Here is a 21,055-nt window from a genome sequence, read left to right as displayed (position 1 = left end):
TTCCATGTCAATGTAATTTCTCAAGGCAAGAAAAACGGAAATGTGTTTTCCTGGGCCAATATTAAGTATTGTATTTATCCTCTATAGATGGGGAGTGGTAATATTTACCATGATATATCTGATTTCTACTGTTCAGAGAAGAGTTTGGCCCTAGTTTCAATACACAAAATAGCACTTTATTTGTTAAGCTTTATTTGCTCATCCTCTTTCTTATTTTAAACACACCATAAAAAATGGCACATTCAGAATCATAGAGTCATACTCCAGCTCAGCCTCTCTAATGATGCACAACATAGAACACGTTGAAGGCTTAGCAGATCTCTTTGTAAGAGAGTAAATACACAAAACCAGCAGTCAGTTTGTTTAACCTGGCGGTATTATTTTCCTAATAAATACAGAGTTGGTCTTATTATGTCTGAAAAGGATTGTTGCTATGGATAATCTATTGTGTGGTACCAGAGAAACAATGAATAAATAGCTCATTTATCAGATTACTGAAATCTGCAAAATATTTAAGGAGAGTGACTTTACTTTTGAAAATATGCCTATTCAAACAAATGAGGGAGCAAGCTAAGCTGCAGTCCTTCTCAGAAATCATAATAATGATCTCTACTGTCTTTGCATATTTGTTCCTTTGGGTCTAGAGACAGTGAATTTTACTGCAATCTAATTTTCTAGCTCTTGATAATGTTTATATAAGCAAAAGTAAATATGTAATTGTATAATTTCATTTCTAAAATATGGTTATATACTAATTTGCAATATCTGAAACAATAATCAAGTCATTTTGTATATACCCACTATAATCCAAAAGTATTCAAAAGTTTTAAAAATATGTATTTAATATGGAAAAAAACTGAGTTAAAGGAAAAGTAAGGGTGGGAGAGTAAATTCAAATCTGTAATATTTATAAACAAAGTTATATTCCATAAAGTTGTGTATGATTGGCAGGGGAGGACCTCTCAAGATGCTAAGCTTTCCAGTAGTCAAAGGAAAAAGGGAGACACAAGAGATCCCTCAATTCATAATGTCTACAACTAAATTGCTCTTGGAACTCAGAAGGAAATTCACCCTTGGGAGTCCATGGAGTAGAAATGCAATGCTTATGTAATGAACTCCCTGAACATTTCTTAGGGAAACACAGAGATGCTGTTTCATGGGCTGCTACTCATGAGTCACCCCAAAGAGCAGTTTGGTGGAATCATTCTATGGGGAGGTCAATTAAATCCAGGTAATCAGCTCTCTGACTTCATTTGGGATTTAGATTTTATTTCAGTAAAATTGGTAGGATAAATGCTCTTTAGACAAATCATAAAAACTGATTTCCTTCTGAACTATTTAAGGACTAGAGGCCCGGTGCACACAATTCGTGCACGGGAAGGGGGCCCTCAGCGTGGCCTGCACTCTCTCGCAATCCGGGACCCCTCAAGGGATGTCCTACTGCCAGTTTAGGCCCGATCCAGTAGGGGATCGGGCCTAAACCGGCAGTGGGGCATTCTTCTCATAATACGGGACTGCTGGCTTCTAACCACTGGCCTGCCTGCCTGTCTCATTGCCTCTAACCACTCTGCCTGCCTGCCTCATCGCCCCTAACCATTTTGCCTGCCTGCCTGATCGCCCCTAACCACTCTGCCTGCATGCCTGATCGTCCCTAACTGCCTCTGCCTCGGTCCCCGCTGCCGTGGCTTATTCCGGAAGGACGTCCGAAAGGTTGTTCGGCTGTCCGGTCTAATGAGCATATTACGCTTTTATTATTATAGATAATAAAAAGCAATAAGGATTCATTTATTCCCTCCTGACCTGTTCCTGAAATGCAGTTTTGTTGTTATTTTCTTATTTAAACCTGTTAAGGATAAGGCTGCACTGAGGACAAGACAGGTGAGCCTTATGAAAATTAGGATGCTTAATAAGGGCACATGTGTGAAGCCATCCAATTTTAGCTTGAAAGTGTGGTAAGAGAAGTTGCACATTCAGGAGTGCAGAGAGTAGATTCAAAAACTCAATTTAAATTTGTCTAATATGTAGCTTCGTGGGCTGTCAAGGCTACAATTCCACACTATAGTCACACCCATCATAATTTTAACCTGGGAAAAACTATCAACACTTATTTATTTGCATTTTGCAAAGAACTCATCAAATAAAATACATGCTAAATATGAGCATAACCAATGGACACAGACTGGGGCAGGGGGAAGGAGGGCATGTGCTGGGTGGTAGGGACGGCGGGGGAGAGGTCAATGGGGGAAAAAAGAGACTTATGTAACACTTTTAACAATAAAGAATTAAAAAAACACACACAAGAAAAAACAAGACCCATATGGGCTCTCTACAAGAGACCCACCTCAGAGGGAAAGACACACAGAGACTAAAAGTAAAGGAATGGAAAAAGATATTTCATGCAAATGGAAATGGAAAAAAAAAAGCTGGGGCAGCAATACTTACATCAGACAAAATAGACTTTAAGAAGTATAGAGTTTCAGGTTTAGAAAATGAGAAAAGTTCTCGAGATGAAGAGTGGTGATGGTTGCAAAAAATGTAAATGTTCTTAATGATAGTGAACTGTACACTTAAAAATTGGTTAAAATTGTAAAGTTCATGTTATGTATATTTTTCTACAACTAAAAAAAGCTAAATTAAAAAACAAAAAAAAAACCATGCTAAAACTCTAAGGATACTATTTGGTGAAGGGAAAGTTAATTTAGTGAATGACATACAAGCACGACTGTTTATTACACCATTTCACAGCTCTGACAAATTATGTAATACACAAAGTATAGGTATATATGTGGTGCAAACATTATGAGAGGTTCATTTCCAGCAGAATGGCTGACTGGGAACCTAGGCCAATATTCTTCCTGAAAACAATTAAATTTGCTAGATAAACTGTGAAAACAAACAAGTACCACAAAACTTCATAAAAGCATCAGTGAGGAACACTCAAGTAAAAACTAGAATGATGTCTGAAACCCAGAGCAGGATATGGAACAATGAAGGCAGCTTTTGCCCTGAGAGAATTTGCTAAATATAGAGAATCTAAGCTTCTATATTTTTAACCTCAAGGAGATCAGGAGCCAGTAAAATAAGAAAAATTCAATATTTATATTTATTTATAATTTTAATATATTTTTCAATAAACTGAAATATCTAATCAAAAGTATCAAGTCAAATACAGTAAATTGCACAAGTTAAATAGCTGAGAAAATCAAAAGTTAATGTCTATCTATAAACTTTACTTTTAAATCACAAAAGGAATAATAACAAAAGAAATAAAATAAATGTATTTATTTTACATTTATTCATTTCCACTCTTTAAATGGCAACCATGGTCAACAGTTTGATGTGTATAGTTCAAGATTTTTCTATGTGTCATCATTCAATTCCACCAGGAAGGGGTGAGTTGTAAGGAGGAAGTAGCAGGAAGAAAGTGAGCATTTCACCAGGTTTTCTCATGTTTGCAAATAGGGAATTGGCAAAGTCTCTCTTCGCAATCTTTTTCTGGACTCAAGGGTCCCATAAGTTCTACATATCTGAGGGCCTTCGTGTGCCTATCATACAAGTAAAATGAGCTCCTTTTTATCACTAAGAAGTCAGGATACATATATCATTAAGAGGTCAAATAAGGCACATCATTTTTAAATGATGGTTTTTTGGTGCAGCATATACACTACTTGGTGCCTTTTTGTCTCTTTGCTGATGAAATCACTGACTATTTAAGCTCTATCATGGGAAGCAAATACGCTGGACAGGCTTCCAATGATTAAAAATATTACAGAACTGTAGGAACAGTTTTCATTTAAATTGGAGAGGTAGAGAGAAAAATTCATCATAGTACAATGTCTTGGTTAAATCCCTTTTTGCCTTCTGACTCACAATTCTTTAGCAAAGCAAGTATGTAGCACTGTGTTAAATAAAGCATCAAAACGATTTCAAAAATGAAGCTAAAATCACTTTTTTACTTTACCCAAATGCAATTTGAAATCTCTATACAAACACTTTTAAAATTTAGCCAGTACATGAATTCAGTAGGTTTAAAATATTTTTCAGTTTCCTTTCCTGTTCACAAACTACATGCTAGTAATTCTTCATGAGTCTTTCCTAACTATAAAAGTTGGGGAAAAGTTTTGGTTACTTTGCAATGCCTTACATGTACCTTAACTTTAGTTGTGTTTTTAAAATTTTTAAGCGAATTGCAATCTTATAATTATCTCTATTTGCATTGCTTGGCTATGTAGCATTCTCTAGTGGTGAGCAAAAAATGTCACAACTGCTTGTTTTCTCCTCATTTAATTACTCATTCATACAACAATTTGTGAGTGCTAAAATGTGCCTGGTGCTGTGCTAATAATAAGCACCAAAAGCAAGAGACACGTGGTCACAGCCCTCCTGCAGCTCCTAATTCCATGAGATAGATGGACATTAAAAAACAAAACACAACAAAAACACAAATGTAACTGCAATTGACGGCTGCCCCCCAAAACAACGCAGGATGATGTAAGAATGTTGTCCTAAAGTGACACTGAACTGAAGGCTGAGTTCACCAGGTGGAGGGCAAAGATGGCAGCTTGTCCCTTGTCAGCAAGGAGCCTGATGGTTTGTGACTGAGAGGCCATTGGACTGGGGCAAGAGAAGAGGAGAGTGTTACACAAGGCAGGACCAGATCACAGAGGTCTTGTAGGCCATGTGAAGAACTGGGAATTTTTCTCTTAAGTGTAAACACACACACACCAGTGAGAGTTTTAAGCAGAAGGTTTATATACTCCGTTCTGCCTTCTTAAAAAATTTTAAAAATAAACTACTTCTTTATTTTAGAACTAGAGGCCCGGTGCACAAAATTCATACACTGGGAGAGGGGGAGGGTCCCTCAGCCCAGCCTGCACCCTCTCACAGTCTGGGACCGCTCGCTCCTTACTGCCCACCTGCTCACTGCTCCTTACTGCTCGGCTTGCTGATCCTTAGCGCTGCTGCGGAGGCGGGAGAGGCTCCCGCCACCACCTCTACGCTTGCCAGCTGTGAGCCTGGCTTCTGGCTGAGCAACGCTCCCCCTGTGGGAGTGCACTGACCACCAGGGGGCAGCTCCTGCATTAAGCGTCTGTCCCCTGATGGTCAGTGCGCATCATATCAACCAGTCAATCTGATCATTCCACCGTAATGGTCGCTTAGTCTTTTATTATATAGATAGTTTCAAATTTGCGGAAGAACTGTGAAGATAGTATAGAGAGTTCCCTTACAGCAGTGGTTCTCAAGCTGTGGGTCGCGACCCCTTTGGGGGTTGAACGACCCTTTCACAGGGGTCGCCTAAGACCATCCTGCATATCAGATATTTACATTATGATTCATAACATTAGCAACATTACAGTTATGAAGTAGCAACGAAAATAATTTTATGGTTGGGTCACAACATGAGGAACTGTATTTAAAGGGCCAGAAGGTTGAGAACCACTGCCTTACAGTATAACCACATGTACTATAGTCAGCTTTGACTTTTAAAAGTCTCTCTGGCCACTGAGAGAAGAATGGATTTGAGGGCTTAAGAGTGGATATGTGGCTACCAGTGGTCTAAAAAGGGATGATAGCAGCTTGGATGTTAGGTGGCACAGTGATGATAAGGAAAGGTTGTGGATGGATTAGAGATATATTTAGCAGAAAAATTAATAGGACTAAAGAAATCAAAATGATTAATGGAACAGAAGATACCAAGAATGATGCATTTGTTTATTTACTATTTAAATTATTTATTCATCTATCTATTTTCCTCTAAAAGTCACTAAGTTCCTTACACTCAGGGACAGTATTCTATTCTTTGTATTTCTTGCATGTATAAAAGTATCTGACACATGGGTAGTCCAAGAATGTTTCATGAATGATTAAAAAATAAATAAGCATATTATGGATAAGATAAATAAATAATGAAGGCCAACCTCACAAGTAAGATAACTTTTAAATCACCTATAGACCTGGTTCCCAAATGATGGACCAAGGCTCATTATATCAAGATATTCAGAAAAGACACATTCCTCAGGTTTGCTGAGAAATTTTTTCCTAAAAAATTCTGATTGCGTAGATCAGTATGAAATCCAGAAACCTCTTCCCAAGAAATGCTGATAGGCTTGGAAACACCATGGAAAACAGTGGTTCTCACCCTTATATCAACACCAGAGGCCCAGTGCACAAAATTTGTGCACTTGGGAGGAGTCCCTCAGCCCAGCCTGTACCCTCTTGCAGTCCGGGAGCCCTCAGTGGATGTCCGACTGCCGGCTTAGGCCCATTCCCCGCCTCCCAGGGAGTGGGCCTAAGCTGGCAGTCAGACATCCTTAATGCTGCTGCTGGGTGGGAGAGGCTCCCACCACTGCTGCTGCGCTCACCAGCCTTGAGCCTGGCTTCTGGCTGAGTGGCGCTACCCCTATGGGAACGCACTGACCACCAAGGGGCAGCTTCTGTGTTGAGTGTCTGCCCCCTAGTGGTCAGTGCGCATCACAGCAACTGGTTGTTCTGCCGTTTGGTCAATTTGCATATTAGCCTTTTATTATATAGGATACATACAGATTAGATAAATTCCCATTAGAAACAATAGTGATTTCAGGAAGAAGGGGAGGGGAGAGAAAAAGGCAGTGATTCTCAACCTTGACAGTATTTTTAAAAATACTGATGTGTGAGTGCTCCCCGAGAAATTTTAATTGGCCTGGAGTACATCATGGGAATTGAAAGGTGCAAACGTTCTCTGGGTGAAGGTAATACGCAGCCAAGGTTGGGAAGCTCTGACCTGGGTAGGAGGCATTACCCGTTTATTGAGAATCACTGATCTAAACAGCAGTTTTCAAACCTAAGTTTGCATCGGAACCACCTGAAGAGCTTGCTGAGCATGAATACAGATATATGCATTGTGACTGGAGAACTTATTTTAGAAACAAGTTCCCAGGTGATGCTCACGTTGCTGGTCCTAGGGCCAAACTTTCAGAACCACTGATCCAGACAGTTGTTACTGGTTAGAATTATCACTTTATTGTGGCTCTAACCACTAATGAAGGCAAAACTTTGGGAAGGGACAAATACATTAGAAGCAAAAGACAGGCAAATAGTTTCACAGGAAAAGTAACACTATTATTTCATATAATTTAACTTAGCAGACTAGGATAAAAAGCTGCTGAACAAATAAGTATTAGTGTTAGCTCCAGTTTCCCAATAATGAAGAACAAAGATGATCCAAAACTTGGTTCTCACATTACCCAATCCATCCTCAGCAAGAAAGACTTTGACAGTGTGCATAGTCTTCCCCATTATCTTATACTAGAGGATCAATGCACAAAAATTCATGCAAGAGTAGGCCTTCCTTTCCCTGGCTGCTGGCACCAGCTTCCCTCTGGCATCCGGGACCCGGCTTCACTCCTCCAGCCGCCGGCAGGCAACCGGGACCCAGGATGCTTCCCTCTTCCAGCTGCCCACAGGCACCCGGGACCTGGGCTGGCTTCCCTCCGGCCCCAGCTTCGTCAGGAAGGACATCCAGAATGACATCCGGAAGACATCCAGTCTAATTAGCATAGTACCCTTTTATTATTATAGATTGCTTTGGAAAAGCATAAAAAATTTTCAAGGTAAGATAAAAAGGGTATACAGTAGTCCATACCTATCAGTAGTTTAAGTAACCCACAGCCAATTGTGATCATATAATATTAAATGGAAAATTCCAGAAATAAACAATTCATGTTTTTAATTGTACATCCTTCTGAGTAGCGTGATGATATCTCATACTTTCTCCCGCCTGTCCCACTCAGGATGTGAATCATCCCTTTGTCCAGTGTATCCACACATTTTATGCTCCCCATCCATTAGTCATTTAGTAGCCCTCTAGGTTATCAGATCCACTGTTGCTGTATGGCAGTTACTTGTATTCAAGTAACCTTCATTTTACTTAATAATGGCCCCAAAGTGCAAGAGTAGTGATGCTGGCAATTTGGATATGCCAAAAAAAAGTCATAAAGTGCTTTATTTAAGTAAAAAGATATGTATGCATAAGAAACAATGTAAGTTATATATACTATAGGATTCAGTACTAGTCAAGGTTTCAGGCATCCACTAGAGGTCTTGGAATGTATCCCCAGTGGTTAAGCGGGGGACTACTGTAATCATTCTCATTTCAGAGATGAGGATAATTACTCAAGGAAATTAAGCAATCCATGGTGACACATCAAATAAATGGCAGCCCTAAAGCACAGACTCTACTGGCATCATGACGAGTACTTTTTCTACTGAAAGATGCTGCCATTCACTTTTTTCTCTAGATCTGGGCCATGATAGTAAATCTGGAATATAGACGGCAGGATCTGGGATTCTTTAGGAAGCTTTGATTAACAACCTGAAAGTTCAAATGGACCTGGACCAAGTTAGGCTTCCCCCTGACTCCTCAAACTACATAGAAAATCCCATAAGCCAAAGTCCATGCCAAGATCCCATTAGTGTGCCAACTTACATTCAAAACCAATACCCTAAGGAAATTATGAATAGAATAAATATGCACTCCTGTAGCAACGAGTTCAGAAATTATCCCTTCTCTGTTCTATTTTTTTTTATATGCACTTACTATATCCTCTCATCTACTTTGCTGTCTCCTCCTAACTTAGGTATCACTCAAGTGACTGGCTCTTTTTGTAACCTCAGAGATTTCTATCCTTTAAAAGTGAATTCCTTCTGAGTATATCATGGGCTTATTACTTTATCATCTGTATTGCTTTCGGAGAAGATTAAAAATAGAAATTGTAAACAAGCAAAATTTTGTAAAGGGCTAAACTTTCATTTATTAACTCAAAAATATTTAGTGAATGTTAATGCTCATTTATTTACATGACTGGGTTGGAAAGGTGCTTATATTTTGGTTTTGGAACTGGTAATAACAAAGTTTAAAATAGGAAAACACTAATTGCCTGAATATATGATTAATTTTGAAGAATTACTGAACAATTTTCAAAGATGACTTTTAGAACACTCAATAGCAAATATCCAGAAACCATACCATATGTATAAACTTTCAAGGTTAAAAATAATAAAATTCTAAACTTAAGCTTATCCAGCAAAATGAATTATTCATATTTCAATTAAAATTTTAATTAGATCAGTACTGTGGAGGGGCTGACTCCACTTCATCACAATAAACATTAAGTCCAGGAATCATGTACCACAAAGCCTAGAGTACCTTTGACAAATTAAAGAAAACCATTAGCTGATGGAAGGCTTGTTCTGGGGGCGTTTATGGCTGTGATCCACAAGGATGCAGGATGGATTTCTGAAGAATGACACATCTCAACAAAAAGAGATGAAGGGAAAAAAACACCTCCCATAGAGTTTGTTTACTGCTTACTGGCACAAATGAAGAACCATGAACTTTTTTTCCAATAAATATGTGACAATAAACAATATGGTAAGAACTTCACTCATGCAATAGTATCATGATCTCAGGCACGAGAATAGTCTATGTACATCTGAACTGTAACTGGCACCAGAACGTGACTACCTAGAGCAAAAGATCATTTCACAAAGTTCAGAGGATAATGTGATCAGATGAGGTTTAAGTTCCACACCTAAATGTAGAAGAACGTTAAACTTACAGCAGCAACCTGCCTGTGCTTCTGTCTTGATTAGCAATGTTACCATGAAATACTTAATGTTCTCATCTCTGCAGCTGAGCATTTATGAATAAAACCACTCGGGGTATCAGGTTGTGAAATGTCAGCACAGCGCACAAGGACCTCTTATTTTACAACTCTCTCCTCATTGGAAGATGGATACAGTGTTGGGGAGAAGAAGACAGACATCAACTAAGGTGAGGAAAGAAAAACAGACACAGAGCAGAATACACAAGTCTGTTTATTTTCTGGTGATTGGACATGAAAACTTGGGGAGAAAAAAAGATCAATCTGTAGAAAGAAGATGAAAGTTCCTGATGAAGCAGGAACTCAGGGTAAAGCAGTTCCAGTACCTTGCCTAGGCCCTGCTGCACCACTGCCCTGGGGCAAAGGGAGCCCAGAGCCTAAGAAACAGTTTCCATTTTTTATTTAAGCTAGCTTAAGATGGTTTCTGTTTCACACGGGAGTGTACACAGGTGTGCTCACACATGTCCTAAAATATATAATGAAGAAAGATAAGGGACTCTGCTGAATTTTATTTAAGATGAAAACAGATTAATAACCATGATTTTATTCTCTGTATGGTTTATTCCATTAGGTCAAATCTTGAAGAATTCAATATCAGAATATTTATTCAGTGTTGCCACTCTAGGTTGGAGTTTCAGGACAGGCCTACAGGATGAATTATTTATCCCTGAATTCTTAGGGGACAAAGTAAATTACTGACAACTGACAGGTAATACCCAGTTGATTGAAATAAATAGGCTCACTATGTTTGTAAATAACTAGGACAGGGAAACACTGAGGTTCTACTCAAGTACCTTCTTAAAAACTACACTTGAACAGATCTGCGTCCACTAATTCTACAGGCTTGTAACAAAGAACAGCAGCTTCGAGCCATGTTCCCTCGATCTTTCACCTCAGAGGCAATCACTTTAAATTCTTTAAGCCGTTTCTTCTGATTTTTTACTCTGTATTTTGGAATAATATGCTCAGAGAATTCACTGATTATGTTCATTTTCAGATATTATCTTTTTACTTCCTACTATGGAAGATGAGGCAAAGCAATATCTACATTAGGGAATGTATACAACAAAACCCACAGTTGTCTTATTGAAACTGCACAGAGAATTTTTTAAAAATTATAATGCAAATTAACTGACAAACTCCATAAATTTTCTGTTGGGACTAATCAGCACAATTCAAAGTTCAAAGCAGTGACTTACATGGCATTAACCTCAGGCTTAACATTCCTCATGTGCTTGCATTAGGGTGTGAATTAGACACAGATTTGGTTTGATTCTTAAAGAACACTGTTAATACTAAATAATTCTGAAAACATTCTGCAATTATAAATCAAGGTACTTAAAATCAAATGTCTTACAAGAAGAAAATAAAAGTCTTACAAGTTTCTTTCTAATTAATGCATGTTGTTTCATTCTATAGGAAATTATTTTCATTTTTCACCTGGCATTTAACTTGCAAAATTACATTTCACTTCATCAAAAGATCTTCCAGGATTGCAATAATCATCACAAGAATTTTCTAATTTAAACAAGTCAAATGGAAAAACTCTTTTGGAACATATTTAAAAAAAAAAAACAACGTAATAAACTCAGGAGTTACTGCTTCATACATACAAATATCTTAAACATTAGGTATATGAAGCTCATAGAGATTTATCAGTAAATCACATATTACAATTAGTTGTGGAAAAATAATATCTACCTGTAACTTTAGTTAACAATCAGGATATCAATACAATGGTTCCAAATTTATTAAATACTAAAATGTTGCAATCTAGTCAATACTGATTTAAACAATAGAACAGCAAGTTTTCTCCGTGAAAAATATCATTTTCTTATCCCAACAGGACTTTCCACTTTAACTCAGTTTTAGTGATGACTATTTTAAATACATAGTGAAAACCATATTAAAATATAATCATTTGCAGGCTTTTAAAAAATAAATATTATTATTCATTTCAGAGAGGAAGGCAGAGGGAGAGAGAGAAATATCAATGATGAGAGAGAATCATTGATCAGCTGCCTCCTGCATGCCCCACACTGAGAATTGAGCTTGCAACCCTGGCATGTGCTCTGAGGAGAATTGAACCATGACCTCCTGGTTCATAGGTCGATGCTCAACCATTGAGCCATGTCGGCTGGGCCATTTGTAAGCTTTTACAGTCAGTGACCAAAGAGTATCAACATTTTTTATATAATTTAAATTCACTCACATTTATAAACAAATGTATTTGGTATATCCATGTCCCAGATGCTAGGGACAAAACAATGAAACAGACAAGTCCTACCCTGTAATCAGGCAATGTGTTTTATTAAATATATTCAGTACAAAAGTATCCTTATAAGAATTAAACAAATATATGAATGCATATATTCTCATTCTTAAAAAGAAAACTAAGACAACTACCTTAAGATGCTTTCCTATTATCAGTGGTGAAGTCTAGTGAACCTCTGTCAAAAAGCAAAAACTGTGATGCGTTACAAAGACATTTATATCTAAGATATCGGAAAGATACGGAATATTAAATCACTCTTTGATCATTTAAAAATTCACAGTTCCTGCAAATAGTATCATATCATTAGCCACATAATTTCTGGTGATTTGATAAACAAATGTAAAGGAATTACAACAACTATCTTAAACATGAGGTAAAATGATCATTTGAAGCTGCATATGAGCTCACCTTCAGCCACATTTCTTATCTATTTACTTTGACTGACCTTTTTTTGTGGGTAAGGGGGACTAGGTAAAGTTGAAATGAAAGGTTTGAGACAGAGTACATATTCAGCTATACTATCTGTTTACTCTGCCTGACCTTTTTTTATGGGGAAGGGGAAGAAAGAGAATTATCTGCTTCTGAGAATCTCTATGCTAATAAACATAAGGATCAAAAAAGTCCATCAACCATACCAAAGTTAAGACACTTACTATATAAAGGCAAATCCCACGAGAGTAAATGTGACAAAGATAAAAGGTATTTCTGTATCTGCTGCTTTGTTAAGAGTCTATGTTTACTACAATCCAATTAAAGGCCACTTTCCTGTTAATGCAATATAATAAAGCTATTTATATTACAATTAAACAGTATATTAAATGTCACATTTATTAGAAGGTATTAGTAAGAAATGTTTTAAGTATCTTATTTTACAGCTGACTTTCTCAAATGTTTCTATTTTGAAAATGACTAACCAACAGAAAAATTCAAAGAATAATACGATGAACACCCATATACTCTTCATCTAGATTTACCAATTGTTAAAACTTTGGCATATTTCCTTTATTTTTCTCTCTCTACACATACACACATAAAATAATATTTTTTATTATTCAAAATAAATTGCAAACGCCATCAAGAGTATGTATGTATAGTAATATGGTACTAAGTATAAAATTTGAGGAACATATATGTGAATGAAAAAAGGAAGGAAACTTGAGTGATTGAAATGGCCAGGCACTATGTGAACAGCCTTGCATATATTGATTTCTAAACCTCATAACAATATGTTTTATGAGTGAGGAAACAACAGCTCAGGGAGATTTAGTGACTTTATAAGAGATTAAATATAACAATAGCTAGTAATGGTATATCCAAGATCTTAAACTATACTTCTTTTTCTATTACATTGTGCTATCTTCCTCAGAAAGAATTTCTAACAAATATGTAGATAAAATATAATAGTTTAGAAGAAAATATAGGTTGAATTGAAGTGGAAATGGTCACATGGTTATAGATTTGAATAAAAAGATATATTCAACTTTGCATAGTACATCTGCTGTTCTGGTTCATGCTGCACTATATTCACAAGGTACGCTTCCCCCACCTCACCTTGACAGGGCAATAAGAACTCCCATTCACAAAGCTCCTTAGTAGCTTTAAGCACATAATTACATTCTTATAATTATGCCAGGTAGGCATAAATAATGGCTATCTTAACTCTCCCTATGGAACTTACGTTTTAAATTAGGAAACATACTATTAATATTCTCATTTAAAATATCTGCTACTACAGGCCTGGTGCATGAATTCGTACACCAGTGGGGTCCCTCAGATCAGGCCAAAGCTGCCATCCCTGGAGGGGTCCCAGATTGCAAGAGGGTGCAGGCCAGGCTGAGGGACCCCACTGGTGCACAAATGGGGCCGGGGAGGGACGCAGGAGGTTGGCCAGCTGGGGAGAGACTGCAGGAGGGCTCCAGGGAGTGTCCAACCCATCTCGCTTAGTCCCGATTGGCTGGACTCCAGCAGCAACCTACGAGTTGGAGCGTCTGCCCCCTGGTGGTCAGTGTACATCATAGTGAGTGGTTCAGTGGCCTTAGCATATCATTAGCATATAAGGCTTTGATTGGTGGAATGGATGACCAGATACTTAGCATATTGGGCTTTTATTACATAGAATTTCTTTGAGCACTAATTATGTGCCAAGAGCATTTCCAGATACTTTCATTTAATCCTCCGAACATCTCCAAAAGATAGGTATCATTTCCTGTATTGCATGACTAGCAAATGGAGGAACATTTCAATAGCTGATAAAATGCCAGCTGTGGTCAGAGGAAGTTACAGTTCTGTTAAGGAAGATTTAAGTTGGTGTTGTTAAATTATAACTCAATTAAAGAAGATAAAAAAAGTATGTGTGAAATCCCACACATCAGTAATCTACTTAAAATTCTGGTTATACCTTTCCAAACCTTTTTCAATAAATGTTTATACATATGTGTATGTTTATACATGTGTACAAGTGTGTATTATCCTATCCTATATAATAAAAGCCTAATATGCTAAGTGTCCAGTCATCCATTCAACCAATCAAAACATAATATGCTAATGATATGCTAAGGCCACTCAACTGCTCACTATGATGTGCATTGACCACCAGGGGGCAGAGAGTCAACCGGTCAACAGGTCGCTATGACGTGCACTGACCCCAAGGGGCAGATGTTCCGACCGGTAGGTTAGCTTGCTGCTGGGGTCTGGCTGATTGGGACTGAGCGAGATGGGCTGGACACGCCCTGGAGTCCTCCCGCAATCCCTCTCCAGCTGGCCAACCTCCTGCATCCCTTCCCGGCCCTGATCATGCATCAGTGGGGTCCCTCAGCCTGGCTTGTGCCCTCTCGCAATCCAGGACCCTTCAGGGGATGTCGGAGAGCCAGTTTCGGCCTGAACCCGCAGGCCACGCCAAGAGACCCCACTAGTGCACGAATTCGTGAACCAGGTCTCTAGTATAGATATAATATATATATATATTATAATTCCAAAATGTTTTAAAACCCATCCTATATAATAAAAGGCTAATATGCAAATGGTCATCACGCCCTCACGCCTAACGACCGATCAGCAAGAGGCTGCATGCGCAGCAGGCGCACACGGGCGGGTGGAGCTGCGTGTGCGGTGAGGCGTGTGCAGGTGGGTGGGGCTGCGTGTGCGACCAGTCACCAGGAGATGCCCGGAGCACCTCTCGGTCCCTCCTCCTCACCCCCTCCCCCTGGCTCCTGCAGGCGGCGGCAGCAGCTCCCTCCTGCCTCCCTCCCGCAGAAGTGGCACAGCTCCCTGCTGGCTCCCACGGAAGCAGTGGGCGGCCTACTGAGCACGATTTCGCATGCTGGGCCACTAGTATTAAGATAAAAATTATGGCACATAAACTTTTATGCATCCATCATTGTCAAGAATCACTTATGTGGAATACTTCAATTCTGAAATGATTATAGAGATTAGAGGCAATATTTTGTTATTATTAACTTAGTCTCTATGGAGAACATCCTTACATAATAGTGAAAAACAGAAATACATAAAGTCCCTAGGATTAAAGAAGTTTCTAAGTATTGAGTAACATAAAAAGACTTAAACATAGAAGATCTAAGTGCAGGTCTAGCTCTATTCCTTGCCAGCTATGTGACCTCGGCCAGCCCTCCTACCTCACTGAGTCAACTGTCTTCTAGATAAAGTAAGCACCCCACAACAGTGTGTGTGGATTAAAAGAAATATTTTATGTGAAAATACTTTGTAAACTAGACACGGCTAATCAAAAATAAGAATTTAAATAACAGATATAATGTAGAAGAATTTTAAGTATAATAAAGACTTGTCTTCTCTTAGACCAGCGGTTCTCAACCTGTGGGTCGCGACCCCTTTGGCGGTCAAACGACCCTTTCACAGGGGTAGCCTAAGACCATCCTGCATATCAGATATTTACATTACAATTCATAACAGTAGCAACATTACAGTTATGAAGTAGCAACAAAAATAATTTTATGGTTGGGTCACAACATGAGGAACTGTATTTAAAGGGCCAGAAGGTTGAGAACCACTGCTCTAAACTCATCTCCGCCCTAACCGGTTTGGCTCAGTGGATAGAGCGTCGGCCTGCGGACTCAAGGGTCCCAGGTTCGATTCCGGTCAAGGGCATGTACCTTGGTTGCGGGCACGTCCCCAGTGGGGGGTGTGCACGAGGCAGCTGATCAATGTTTCTAACTTTCTGTCCCTCTCCCTTCCTCTCTGTAAAAATCAATAAAATATACTTTAAAAAATAAAAATAAAAATAAACGCATCTCCTTTTAGTTTATTCACTCTTACAGACTGAATTATCAGTAAGTTAATGACTTTTGAATCCACATTTATAGCCCTTTCCTCCAGTCAATGATCTAGCTCCACAGTTTCAATCTGGAAACACTTGGGGTGGATGGAAAACAACTGATAATTTTTCTTCTTTTCTGCCACGTTGCCGTTATTTAACTCCCATGCTAAAAATTCTATAATAACTCTTTAGTATTTTATATATACTATTTTAAAAAAACAAAACCTGGTTATGGTATCATTTTAATTGAGAGCTGGAAGCCTCAGTGTGATTATGTTTCCTGGTTTATCTCCCTGCTTTTATTATATCAGTCAAAAAAAAAAGTTAAAGCATGTAATTTCTCTCAAGGCATTGTAATTTATTCTATTAGAAGTACAATCTACACAAACAAAGTTATTTAGCTTCGCCCATATAAAATACTGACTCAGAAGGAGAGAGGAATTCTGGGTAGTTGAGGCAATCAGGTTATGTAAGTCTAAAATTCTTAGTGTATCCTCACAAAAACCAATACAGAACAACAAAAAGAACAATTAATACTATACAAAACTCAGATCTTTAACACATCCAAACTTCCAATCACATGTAAAACGAAAAAGACAAAGAGAATACCAATGAGCTATCTCCCACGTTCCAGCCGCAAGCCTGTGCGGACAGTGAGGGCAGTTTAGGGAAAACAAAACTGAACAGGGAAGAGAGAAGCAGAGACATAAGGTCCTCATTTATTAAAAAATTTTTAAAATCCTATCAAAATAAAATGGATACAATAATTCAAACAATTCACCTGACAAACTATTCACTCCAAGAAAACAGACAGCAAAGTAGAAGAAAACTAGAATATAACATCCTAAACTGAAGTAAACATCTTTAAACAAGCATTTGGAGACATCAAAAAAAGAAAAAAGCCTTGATCATTGTAGTATAAGAGTAGATTTCATTTCTGTCCCTGCTTCAAAATACAGGGCTCCTAAAACCCTTGGAATTTCCTGAATGACAGAAGAGTATTTTGTTATTCATGAGGAGCCTCCTTTGAGCACACCAGAGTTTTTGCTAATGAGGTAATTTAGGATGGGGCCCCTATATAACCTCTGGAAGGGGCTGGTCACCAGAAAGACCAAGGGATTAGAGGGGTAGACTTTCAACCCCACCCACTAACCTCCAGGGAAGGAAGTAGGGGCTGAAAATTAAGCTCTATAAAAACTCTTGAACAATAAGATCTGATGAGCTCCAAGACTGAACACAACCACAAACTGGGAGAGTGGTTCACCCCAGTTTCTGCACTTGGGACCTTCACGAACTCTCCCTATGTACCTCTTCATCTGTTTATCTTTATCCTTTATAATATTTTCAAAATAAACTGGTAAAAGCCATTCTAAAAAATTATCAAGTCTGAGGAGGGGGTCATGGGAACCTCCAATTTATAGTTGGTAGGTTAGAAGTACAACCTGAACTTCTGGCTGACATCAAAAATGGGGCGGTCTTGTAGAACTGAGCCTTTAGTCTATAGGATCTGATGTTATCTCAGAACTAGGGTAAATTTATAGGATACCTAGTTGGTGTCTGCTGAGAACTGAAGAATTGCTTGGTGGGAGAAAACCCCACACACATTTGGTCTCAAGAATACTGACAGTAGAGGAGAAAAACAGTTTTTCCCTTACAATCAGGAATTGCAAAAACAAAGAAAAGAAGTGGGCAAAAACAGAAAGAAGTGAAATAGAGCTGAATAAACACAAGAAAGAAATAGAGGGGGAAAGGCAAAATTATATCAGAAATGAAGACAAAAATTACATAGTGCCCAAAGAATACATTTACATAACATAATAACAGCTCTGAAAACAGCAGAAAAACAACCAAGAGAATGAAAATGAGATTTTTTTTTAAAATTAAAAAGTAAAAAGCATCAGAGAGAAAGCATTTGATATAGAAGACTGCGAAAAGAGATTCGATTTATGTTGAGAGCCTCTGTAAACGATAACCCATTGTCCCAGAACTAATATTTCAAATTATAATCCAAAAAAATCTTTTGGAAATAAAAGAAGACCTGAAGCTACATTATTTAAAGAACCCACTGAACTCTTTAACCTGCAGCAAGCAAATGGAACTGAAAAAAGATCAAATAACTCACAAGGACAAGACCATTAACTGCCATCAAAATTCTCAAAAACAACATAAAATAAGGCCAAAATGAGGGAGCATTTTCAAAAAGCTGCAGGAAAGAAATGTAAATTTAGTTTATGTTCAGTTAAGCTATCCTTTAAGTATCGAGGACACAGAGAAACAGTTTTAAACATACAAGGGCTCCTAGTCATCAGCCCTTCTTGAGGAATCTACTAGAAGAAAAATTCACCAAACCAAGAGGTGATGGGGAAATTTCAGCAAAAAAATTGGTGATGAATACTTAATATATTTAGTTACATATTTAAAAGCAAAACAAAGGTAGAAATAAGAGTAGAAGAATAATATATAATATGACGGTGCTATATGTTATATATTGCATGTTGTGACAAAGTATAAATAAAACAACTCAAAATTTGATGGAGAAGGGAGAGTGGAAAATAAGGAGAGTAAATGCCTTGGTTATATATGCAATCAATATAAGTTAAAGTAAATACCATTAAAAACTCACAAACCAGTGGCAAATTTTCAAATGCGCCCAGCTCACATTTTTTTATATTAGTAAGATAAATACATTATCTTCCTAAAAATTGCAAAGATGCAACTGCTATTAGGTATTTCACAACGAAACTTATCCAAAACTACTGTACCTTACAGTAAAGTCATAGGAACATGAAGCCAGCACAGAAGAATGAAATGGTGAAAACTATAAAACAAAATATTTTATTGGTTAGCTGTAATTATAACATGCTTAATAAGTTAAAATCTAGTCAGGGCTGTCACTAAAAATTATGCTTTTCTGAGCCTTATACGCTTTAATTCAAGGCAAAAATATTTTAGCCTTTTATGTACATTATCATCTACAGGAAAAACACTTAAATTTAAAATAGTATCTTTTACATAAGTAAAAACATACTTTCATAAGCTGCCCTTTGCATGACATTTCTTTATTGTCTTTCTCACCAGTACTTGAATAGTTACATACACATAATAACCAGATTTGCCAACTTTCTAGTTTGCAAAATACTTTCACTACATTACCCTATTTCATTCTCAGAAGCACTGTGAACAAAAACTGAAAATATCTTCAACTGCTAACCTGTGTGCCAGGGCACTGTGTCTCATATGCTAAGTTGCAGTCAGTAAAATTTAAAATATTAATTTAATTGAAATTTTATATTTTTGAAATAGGAACAGCATAATTATCTTATTGAAAAGATCAATAAGCCCAGCTGGAGTGGCTCAGCAGTTGAGCATTGACCTATGAACCAGGAGGTCACAGTTCGATTCCCAGTCAGGGCACATGCCTGGGTTGCAGGCTCAATCCCCAATAGGGGGCATGCAGGAGGCAGCTGATCAATGATTCTCTCTCATCACTGATGTTTCTATCTCTCTCCCCGTCTCCCTTCCTGTCTGAAATCAATAAAAATATATATTTTTTAATAAACAAAAGATCAATAAGGTACTTTTTACCTTCAGTGTTCAAAACAAAGAATGAAATTCAAAGATGTGACTTAGTAAGATGTTTCCTACAGTGAATTAGCAAAGCCTACCTAAATAGAAGCTGGAAAACTAAATTATGGCTGTTATAAGCAGGCAAATTTCTTAGGAGCAGCAGAAAAAAGTTATCTCATGCTCTGCTGTTTACAGAGTGGAAAACTTTTTATACCTCAAATGTTGTGAACATTCATATATACTATCATGGTAGAGAAAAGAAAAAATTAACCATTTTGCTATATGAGTTTCAACAAAGTACAGAGACCGTCTCACTGAATGGAAAATTATGAAGCATATAATACTAAAAGTAATTAGTATATATTAAAAAATATTAAAAGAATAGTAGATTGGGGATGACAGAATAAAAAAATTATTTAACTCTAAGTATGAATTGGCTACATTGTCCCAATTCATTCAACAATTATTCAAATATTTTACCTAATATTAGCTTTCAATGTTCATTATAACTAGTTGGGTAACAAAAACATGCATAAAAAATAATAAATAACTCCAACCCATAAGCACCTTTTATACTTCATTGTTTATATTTTATTCTATGTATAAAAAGAAAGCATAAAAACTTACTTTCACTCTCCTGATAGCATAGGTGTGACCAAGCAGTTCAAACACTGGTTGTCGAACATTCCTCAAGTCCCAGCCCCTCAAACTACAATCAACTGCCCCCGTCACCAGCAAATTCTGAAAGCAATGCAAAGGAAAGTAAACTGTGACAACTTTTCAATTAAGTAGTGTCCAGGCTTTTCTACCAGAAACAATATCTATTTTCAGATCATTATTTAATTAGAACACAGGAGTCATTCTTGAGAAGTTATATGAGAAGTATAGAAAGGAATCAAAATATACATCAGAAAAGCAAAAATTAGTCTGACTTGAGAGAAAAAGAACTACATATACTTTAAGCATGTGTGGAACACTACACACTACAGAAAAAGGCATAGTCCCAAATAGCATTGTAGATTTTCCAATCCACCTTAGTAATATTAAGAAGTACGTAACGGATTACAAATTACATCTGACAATGAATTACCTTTCTCTTCAGCATGCCCTGGGGCTTTACTGGGCATTAAAAGGCAAAAGTTCTATTAATTTAGAAATATTTTAAAGCAAAGGTATAAATTAAATCTTTATATATTTTTCTAAATCTAAATCAATCATTGTTCCCAACTCCCACAGGCCATGTCTTAATATGATGTCTAAACATATCAGGAAATCTATGCA

General features: G+C 37.4%; 1 protein-coding gene across 1 annotated transcript in view; it reads right to left on the bottom strand.

Annotated features, from left to right (window-relative positions):
* The window catches only part of PEX7 (peroxisomal biogenesis factor 7), a 60,095-nt gene that overhangs the window by 18,864 nt on the left and 20,176 nt on the right, over positions 1 to 21,055 (bottom strand). Inside the window, exons 7-8 of the mRNA XM_036317520.1 lie at positions 20,402 to 20,515; positions 18,970 to 19,025 (exon numbers count right to left, since the gene is read on the bottom strand). Of these exons, the coding sequence (XP_036173413.1) occupies positions 18,970 to 19,025; positions 20,402 to 20,515 (170 nt within the window). The remainder of the gene's footprint in view (positions 1 to 18,969; positions 19,026 to 20,401; positions 20,516 to 21,055) is intronic.

This window comes from Myotis myotis, unplaced genomic scaffold, assembly GCF_014108235.1.
Source record: "Myotis myotis isolate mMyoMyo1 unplaced genomic scaffold, mMyoMyo1.p scaffold_m19_p_7, whole genome shotgun sequence".
NCBI classification, from domain to species: domain Eukaryota; kingdom Metazoa; phylum Chordata; class Mammalia; order Chiroptera; family Vespertilionidae; genus Myotis; species Myotis myotis.
The sequence above is the reverse complement of the archived record's forward strand: the minus strand, read 5'-3'. Positions and strand labels throughout refer to the sequence as shown.